The sequence below is a fragment of the Chelon labrosus genome, assembly GCF_963514085.1.
Source record: "Chelon labrosus genome assembly, chromosome: 6".
In the NCBI taxonomy this organism is placed as follows: Eukaryota; Metazoa; Chordata; class Actinopteri; order Mugiliformes; family Mugilidae; genus Chelon; species Chelon labrosus.
This window is the reverse complement of record NC_140342.1, coordinates 4,955,439-4,965,167: the sequence shown is the minus strand read 5'-3', so window position 1 is coordinate 4,965,167 and position 9,729 is coordinate 4,955,439. Positions and strand designations below refer to the sequence as shown.

At 42.9% G+C, this 9,729-nt stretch overlaps 1 protein-coding gene across 1 annotated transcript in view; it reads left to right on the top strand.

The window, feature by feature from the left end:
* The first annotated feature begins 282 nt into the window (after positions 1-282).
* Positions 283-9,729, top strand: part of col15a1b (collagen, type XV, alpha 1b) — a 33,990-nt gene continuing 24,543 nt past the window's right edge. The window contains exons 1-6 of the mRNA XM_084546703.1: positions 283-828; positions 3,637-3,824; positions 4,137-4,346; positions 5,365-5,517; positions 8,989-9,063; positions 9,443-9,541. Coding sequence (XP_084402829.1) covers positions 429-828; positions 3,637-3,824; positions 4,137-4,346; positions 5,365-5,517; positions 8,989-9,063; positions 9,443-9,541 — 1,125 coding nt within the window. The 5' untranslated portion in view covers positions 283-428. The remainder of the gene's footprint in view (positions 829-3,636; positions 3,825-4,136; positions 4,347-5,364; positions 5,518-8,988; positions 9,064-9,442; positions 9,542-9,729) is intronic.

Genomic DNA, 9,729 nt, shown 5'->3' with positions numbered 1-9,729 from the left:
GAGTATTCCGCTAACTAACTCTCTAATCTTCCTGTCTGAGAGAAAAGGGGAGAGAAAATCAAGTCAGCTGTGTTGGAGAGTGCCCCCTTCCAGAGGAAGGGGAGTCAATAATTACACAGGGAAAGAGGAGGGTGGGGGGTGGAGGGTTGGAGACATCAGGGAGTTACAAACAGAGAAAGAGACAGAGGCTGTCGGAGAAAGGGAGGTCATAACGAAGAGGAGAGGAAAAGAACAGAGAGACAACAGGCTGATCTTTGAATATTTCTTTTCCCCCACTGGATCCCTGGATTATTTTAGCTCTCTGTGGGACTGTTCATATGCAAGTAACCTCTCAAACCTGGAAACGTACCATCTGTCCCACCTGTGTGTTTGGATGTGTGTTTTGAAGCTGAAGGAACGGACTGCAGTACATCAGTGTGTGTGAGAGGATGGGAGCCATTCAGATCTCTCTTGCCATCCTCTACCTCCTTTTCTCTTCCATACAAGCCCAGTGGTTGAGTTTTTTGTGGGCAGACCCAAAAACCGAAACCGACACCTCTCTTTCTTCCATTCCTCCTACCGTTACCTCTGGGTCCATCACCTCCCCGGGCCCTTCTGACCCCCCACGGACAGAAACAGTGTGGGTGGGAAATGAAGATGGGGTGATGGAGAAATCTGTGGAGGGTACTCCACCAGAGGGGTCTGTGCTGGCCTCTACTCTACCCAGTTCAGGTTTATCAGTCTCTGGCCAAAGCACTGCTGGACCAGGGGCATTACCTCCAGAGAAGAATACAGTCGAGGACAGCAAAACTAAGTCCCAGTACAAACTTCTAAAGCATTGGAATAGTGGTGAGTGTTAAAGTAAATACCTCTGTCGGGCAGAATTCTAGCTCCAAGTGGGATGCAGACATGAGGACATAAGGATTTCTTGTTGACATCAAAGTTATCCAAGAACCTGAGTGATTAGGTTTAACTAATATCACATCCATAAGGAAATTATGTTCTACAAGTAATTCTGCAAAAGTGAAAGGTTTGCACCTGCACTTAGTTTTATATGTCTCTGTATATGCTGTCATGTTGATTGCTCAGTGGTTCATGTTGTCTTTATACTATATCTGGTATTTTGATTTTCCTAAACTCTTGTCCCACCGCAATCACGAGGTGGGACAGGATCTCTAGTTCTTGTTGTGTGCTGGTATGTGACGCGGCCTTGGCCTGACATGTGCCACGCTAAACCTGTAGACTCAAGAGAGACTAGGCCAAGTAGTGGGATGCTTGTGTGGCATGTGGGTCAAGGGGTTTAAAAGGTTACAAGTGGCAACAGGGAGGGAGTTGGTCATATTCATTTTATAAATCTCCACAAGCTGATCAAGCGTCCATGTGGCCAACATAATGAGGATTAGAATTATGAGGAGGGAATAAGGAGGGAAAAATGTGACACAAAATGACTTGGAGATTAGTTTACTGACATACTTGGTTTGAAGAGAACAATGAATGAAACTGAATCGATTACGTATTATTTGATTGACTTGAATTTTGACTGAGACCTTAGTAACTGCCTGACTGATCTGTGGCTTAGAGAATGAACGAATGAATGATTACTCACTAACGGAGTGTGTCTGTAATGGAAATCCTAAAGTAGTGGAATAAATAGAGATATATTTAACACGAATTTGCGATGTGTGATATGATGGGGATTTTGTCGTGTCTACTGTTTAATCCGGATAACATGATGTCATTAGAACAGGATGTGTCCACAGGAACCATTTGTTTTACTTTTTACACTTACCCATACTTTCTAAGTTCTGGCTAAATACTCTGCCATGTTGGCTAGCTTGTTGCTGTTTGTTTTGGTGCTTGCTGTTAAGTCCTCCTGCTACTTAAGTTTTTTTCTATGGCAAAGAGTGAAGGAAAACATGTAAATATTGCTCCTTTCTTTAAAACTGAAATGTTTAACAGTCTCCAAACCAAGAAATTCAACTCCAGTTAATTGCTCAATCTAGCTTGTGAATCAGGTTTAGATAGCAACAGCTAGCCTTGGCTAAGCTCAAATTGTCTCACTTTACTCCTTTTGCCTTTAGTTGTAATTGTATTGTAATTCTTGGTTATTCACCTTGTTATGCAAAAAAGGGAGTAGCTATATCTAGTCATGGAAAATGAAAATCAAAAAGTAAACAAAAAAGCTAACAAGCTTAGCTTAAGACCGGTGCTAGCAGCAGTTAAGAGTCTAGTGGAATTCACAATCCTGTGCTGTCAAGTGTATTAAATTGAAAAATGATTTTATTATATTGCTTTTGATAGGTAATTATCTACATAATCAGTCTTTAAAATGAGTTTAAATACACTAAACGACTCTATGAGTACATATGAGTGAACCCTTTGGCATTTTATTATTGATATTATTTTCTTTTTTTGATAATGCGATAGAACCAGACTGTAAGAGATCACAATGTTTTGGTTATTTTTGCACTTTCTCACAAATCTGTATCGGAAGCCCCACTTTTTTTACAGTAAGAGCGTGAAAAGGTCCTTGTGTAAGATGCATCTTAAAACAAGGGGTTATACTTGGTAACCACCACCGGGTCTCTGCTGCCAAGTCAGTCTATGAGCCAGTTACAATATGGAGATTGACCCTTATTGTTAACTGTGTGTCCAACAGTGCAGGAATGAAGTTAAACCTCTGCTGCCCACTGTTTAACTATCTCTCAGACTAATTGCCTGTTTCTTTCGCTCATTACAGAGCACTAATGACTGCACATCTGGACTGGGGGAGTGAGCTGTATGTGTGTTTTGTTTGCCCCCTCACAACCTAGGCTTGTGTAATAAACCTGTGAATGTGCAGAAGTCCTCTCGAGTGGTGTGAGCAGTGAACAGAAACCCACCCATACACACTCACACTGACACTGACACTGACTAAACCCTCTAATCAGGTATGTTTCCAGTTGGTCAGGCTGATGAATTAGAGACCCCTGAATGTTGGCCTGTCTGGTCTGGGTTTTGTGTGTGTGTTCATGTGGGAGACGTGTCTATTTGATGTGCGTTTAAGTGCATGCAAATCATTTTTGCAGCAACGAGCGATTGTCGCTACGGGAGACACTCTCCATAGAGGGGGAGAATCACGGGAATGTGAAACCATCTCTTCACATACAGGCTAAATACTCTGACCGCCGGACATTTGTGTGTGCATTTCTGTTTCGGAGGATTATCTCCCAGCGAGGTAGACCAGTGAGGCGTGGGCAGAGTCTGGATCAAATCAAGTCAAATTAAAGCCATGTCAGGATGATTCGCAAGTAGCTCTCCTCACTCTAATGCAATCCAGCAACACACAGGTACCAGACAGATGGGGGTTCAGCCAATAGTTACAATGGCTTCCGTCATTAACATATGGCATCTGTAATCTTGATCATTACCGCCCATACCGTATTGCTGAAAATGGTTTTTAAAAAGGTCTATGTGTTTCTTTTAACCACTGAATTGTGCACATAAAAAATACCTATAAATATAATCATTTCTAAATGTCTCTAACTCTGAAGACGGTTTTGGTGAATGGAACTTTAAAAATGTAATTTTTTTACATTTAAGTATGGAAAGGGGTGTCGCTTCCTGTTGCTCCCTCTAAATCCTCTGTTTTATTTTTGCATCGTCCCTGTCTGTCAGAACGCGGCTCAGGAGGTCATCTGGACCTGACGGAGTTAATTGGCGTCCCACTCCCTCCCTCGGTCTCCTTCGCTCCTGGCCATGAGGGTTTTCCAGCCTACAACTTTGGACCCGAAGCCAACATCGGACGACTCACCAAAACCTTCGTGCCAGCGTCGTTCTACCGGGACTTTGCGATCATTGTCACGGTACAGCGTTGAACCATGTGACCTTTTAAACCACCTTTAAAATGTTTGTTTTTTTTGAAAGAGGTCACCACGTTGGTAATCAAGTCATAGCCAAATTTATGAGTTTAATTTTGATGTGTCACTCTGTCCCCATCTTGTGGAATTATGATGACTGCCTAATGTAATGTACAATTTCCACTTGTACTGAAACATCTGTGGGACTTGGTGCTGGATGCAGCAGTATGTCTTATAGTAAAACAGATATTCAAAGAAACACTTGGAAACCATAAGCTCTACTGACATCTAATGTCTCTTACCTGTCCATCATTCCAGGTGCGTCCAGCCAGCCAGAGAGGAGGAGTTCTCTTTGCCATCACAGATGCCCATCAGAAGGTGGTGGAGCTGGGTTTGGCCCTCACTCCAGTGCGTGGGGGCCTCCAGAGCATCTTACTGTATTACACTGACGGAGAACAGGCTTCTCACAGTCACAAAGCTGCAGCCTTTAGTGTTCCAGACATGACTGACCAGTGGACACGGTTCACGGTGAGCTCCACATGTTAGCTCCACAGAGGATTATAAGTGTCTGTCCAGCTGATACCAGCTGTTTATTGAACATGTGTACACTCACTGGCCACCTTATTAAGTACATCTGTCTAGTACTGGGTTGGACCCTGTTTTTGTCTTCAGAATGGTCTTAATTCTTCGTGACATCGACTCAACAAGGTGTTGAGTCAACATTCCTTAAAGCAGCATCACACAGTTGCTGCACATTTGTCAGTTACACATCCACGATGTGAATGTCCCATTCCACAACATCTCTAAGGTGACCTATTGGACTGAGATCTGGCGACTGTGGAGGCCATTTGAGTGGAGTGTCATGTTCAAGAAACCAGTTTGAGATGATATAGCTTTGTGTGAAGGCGTGGTATCCTGCTGGACATAGCCATCAGAAGATGGGTCCACTGTGGTCATAAACGGATGGATATGGTCAGCATCAATACTCAGGCAGGCTGTAGCATTTAAACAATCCTCGCTGCTGCCCATCATCTTCAAGGTTAGACATGTAAGAAGCATCTATCTGAGTTACTGTCTCCTTTCTATCAGCTCAAACCAGTCCTCATTGTTCTCTGACGTCTGGCATCAACAATTGGCATTTTCATCCAGACAATTGCTTCTCACTGGATATTTTCACTGTAAACCCAAGAGGGGTTGTGTCCGAATATCCCAGTAGATCAGCAGTCTCTGAAATACTCATAGCAGCTTTTCTGGCAATAACAACTGTACCATGTACCAAGTTACTTGTATCAACTTTCTTCCCCATTATGATGCTACATTCAGCGGATCATCTTGACCGTGTCAAAATGCCTAAATGCACTCAGTGGCTGCCTTGTGATTAGCTGATTAGATATTTATATTAAAGGGCAGCTGAACAGATGTATCTAATAATGTGGCCAGAATTGAAATTTAGTATCATACTAAAGCTCAGTGCTGTAAAACAAGTCACTTTCAAAGAGAACCTCAAAATGTGACGTTATTCTGATGGGTTTTCTGCATCTGACAGGTGGTGGTGGAGCATGATGAGGTGCGTCTCTACATGGATTGCGGAGAGGCCGAGAGGACGAACTTTCATCGGAGGCCAGAGAGACTAACCTTCTCACGCAACTCTGGGATTTTTGTAGCTAATGCGGGAAGCACAGGGCTGGACAAGTTTGTGGTAAGCGAGAAATAATTGCTTAATATGCGTGTACGCGTGGTAGTTGTATGTGGAGGAGGACAAGGAGTTTTTTTCTGCAGAAAAGGACGAACAAAGAACTCGAACGAGAAAGACAGACAGCAGTCAGACAATGTTTTAACTCCTTCACATGCTAATGAGAGGCCATAGCACACACAAATCCTGAGAACAGCAGCATACTGATATTGACACAGGCAGCCTGTCAGAATTTCTCTGGAAACTCCCCAGCATTTATGCTAATGAAACAGCAGCTACTTTCACAACTTGTCAAACTTTTGACTACGCCGAGAAAACTATTTTGAGCCTTAGCAACAAGCAGCAAAACTTTAAAATAATAATGAAAAAAATATTGTTGCCTCTGTTATTTATAATTGACAAATGAAAGCCACCAGAAAGAGCAGCATGTGAATGTTTTCACTATGCTCCATTCTTAGGTTTGTGGGGTTGTATGTGATGAAATGCCAGATAAGATAGAGTAAGCACAGATAGAGATAGACATTAAATACACAACTCATGATTTAGGAAAGGTCGTCTCCCTAGTTTTCTTGGCTTTCATTCTTCGTTAGAAGTAAAACAACAGCAAGAAAGACCAGTCAGTTCAACTGAGTCTCTCAGTTCAATGCAAGAACAAGGAGGAGACTACAGACATAGGCTAATGACAATTACTCAACTCAGAGGATGATTCTTCAACTAAAACATACCACTGCAAAATTCATTATGGTAAATGTCATTGTTCAGAAGTCCACATGTGATCCTGCAAAATGAACCAACTAAAATATGACACAAAGCTTTAAAAGGCTAATCTACCGTGGATCTGATCTGGATACAGCCATGGTCAAAATGTCATGTTGACTTCTGGTACTATATCCTGAGCTGGTTCTGTTATACATGTTTTTACGAAGATCAGAGACAGAGAGGAAGTCAGCAGGGGGGAAAGACCACAAGGGGTTAGGAAGGGAGGCAGAGGGGTGAGATACGGAAGGGGAAAACAAACGGGCCAGTAAATTGACAGCAGATGAGGATGTTGGAGATGTCAACGTGGCTTAGTTGTGGTCAGATTAACTCCTGGCTAAAAGTTAAAAGTAAGCTTTACTTGATTAAAGTCATTAGAAGAAATGTGTGGAAAACGTCAACCTAGAATCGGCCACGTGGTATAAATTTATTACAAAACAACAATGTAGTGTAAGCAAGTGTGAGCCCCAGAGAGGCAGTTACAAAAAACTCATCACACTGACGGCACCAAAGAAGTCACTGTCCGTCCTTTTCCAGCTCAACAATGCCTACAAAAGAAAAATACGAGTTGGCAGTCAATCGCTGTTGCCATGGTGAAACAGGGTGGTTATCCTCTCCTCATCCTGCTTTGTTCAGCGTAGCCTGACTTTCTGAGTGGGTTATGTGAAGCATGACGACGGAAAAGCAGCGGTAACGTCCAGTCGTGTTTAACTGGGTCACTGTGTTTCTTTTCCATCAGCATGCGTTTGTGAGCGAATTAATGTTTTTATATGACCAGTTATCTTCTGATTTCTATAAAAACAGCACCACTTCTGTCATACAGTGAGTCTGAGTGTTGTGACTGTGTGTGCGTGTACATCTGGTCTCTATGGTGATATCATTGTGTGTCTGGTGTTACTGTGTTTCCTCTGCTTATAGAAAGATGGAGCTCTTGAGTACAGTGGATGGGAATGTTTTGAAATATTTAAGCTTTCAAAGACCAAATTGAACACAGCAGATCATAAAACACTGACCATCTTGTGACAATACAATGTTCTTCTGGGAAACTTTTGGACCTGGCATTCATGTGGATGTTACTTGTACATGTACCACCCACCTAGACCAGACCAAGCACCCCCACCCCATAGCATTGACACTCCTTGATGGCAGCAGCCATCCCCAGCAGGATGCAGCCTGACACAGACACACACAAAAACAGTTTAGGAACAACAAAAGAAAAACATGAAGAACAACACAAGGTGTTGACCTGGCCTCCAAATTCACTAGATCCCAAACTGATCAAGTATCTGTGGGATGATCCACAGAGGTCCCTCCCCTCAACCCATAGGACCCAAAAGGCCCCCACTAACAACATTCACTCATCTTCTGTAACTGCTTGTCCTGTTAAGGGTCGCGGGGGGCTGGAGCCTATCCCAGCTGTCATCGGGCAAGAGGCGGGGTACACCCTAGACAGGTCTCCAGTCCATCGCAGGGCTAACACAGAGAGACAGACAACCATTCACACTCACATTCACACCTATGGCCAATTTAGAATCACCAATTAACCTAATGAGCATGTCTTTGGATGGTGGGAGGAAGCCGGAGTACCCAGAGAGAACCCACGCAGACACAGGGAGAACATGCAAACTCCACACAGAAAGGCCCAGCCGGCTGGATGGATTCGAACCCGGGACCTTCTCGCTGTGAGGCATCAGTGTTAACCACCTCGCCACTGTGCCGCCCCATGGCGGTCATCAATACATTATATATACTATATGTACAGTAACTATTTATTTTACATGTTAATTTGAAGGGCGGCACAGTGGCGAGGTGGTTAGCACTGATGCCTCACAGCGAGAAGGTCCCGGTTTCAAATCCATGGGCCGACTGGGCCTTTCTGTGTGGAGTTTGCATGTTCCCCCTGTGTCTGCGTGGGTTCTCTCCAAGTACTCCGGCTTCCTCCCACCGTCCAAAGACATGCTCATTAGGTTAATTGGTGATTCTAAATTGACCGTAGGTGTGCGTGTGAGTGTGAATGGCTGTCTGTTTCTCAGTGTTAGCCCTGCGATGGACTGGCCACCTGTTCAGGGTGTACCCCGCCTCTCGCCTGATGACAGCTGGGATAGGCTCCAGATAGACCCCGCGACCCTTAACAGGAATAAGTGGGTACAGAAGATGAATGAATGAATGAATGTGAACAGTATATCAATGCACGTTGTATAAACTGTCTGTAAAACTTTAATTTACCAATTCATTAGTAACTTTAACTGCCAATAAATGCAGTGGAGTAAAAATGACAATAGTTCCCAAGCTTAGAACTGTTAAGTAGCATAACATGGGAATACCCAAGCACCTCAAAACTGTGCTTTAGTGAAATACTTAAATAATGTGTTTGATTACCTTCCACTGTTGCTGATCACTTTGTGTGCGATCAGCTGAAATTATGTAGACATGAGAGACTCCAGTAAAGCAATCAATCCAGCAGTGCTCAGGCAGAACCAAAACCCATTCTTCCTCAAATAATTACATTTATCCATGAACAAGCATAACTCTTCCTCAGCCGACATCACACCTGGCCCAAGCCTTTCTCTGACTATTTACATGCACACACTACTTGTTTGTTGTTTTTGGAGATTTTCCTGATCTATTAAAATAGTCATTATACGTGTAAAGCCTAGTTAAGGTGTTTAGATGACAAATACATCCTTTAAAAATTCTCCTTCTCCCTCTTTGTTTCTCTAGGGTTCTATTCAGCAGCTGGTCATAAAAGATGATCCCAGAGCAGTCGAGGAGCAGTGTGAAGACGACGATCCCTATGTGAGACACTAACATAAACATCTGTTGGTTTAGTTTAGCGTATTCATATAGTGAAGTGGTTTGCTCACAGAAAAGAAATATTAACAGGAGTGTGTGCTGTTTGAAATGCTGTACATTTAACACAAACATCTCAACAGTACCCCCTTGTGGATAAGAGACTTCTGAATCAAAAATGACTATTATTAAAATAAGGGGGGCTTTTACATTTCACGTTGTATGAATTTTCTCATTCTTGCTTGAACATGTAACATTTAAGCACATAATTGTAAGAGAGTCTGCAGTTGATATTAGTAACTGTCTGAAATGAGGCATTATTATAGGTTGACATCATTCCAGCTTGTTTTTCTTCAAACAACCCATAATGTGATGTTTGATAAAGGCCTCAGGGTATGCCAGTGGAGATGACGCTCTGGATGACAGAGAGACTGAGGAAGAAACGATAAAGGACACACAGAGGAGAAAACCTAGCACAGCAGAGGTAGGTTGATAGATGTCTGGATGAAGTACTTTTAACAGGTGCGCCGTTCCATCAAATGAATATATCATAGATGTCATGAGTTTATAAATCCTGGGGACGGCAGGCGAATGTGCAAATGCAAACTAGTCCGACATTAAAAAGTTAATTTTTAATTTCCAAGGTATGAAGAGCAGCCTCTGGACACAGTT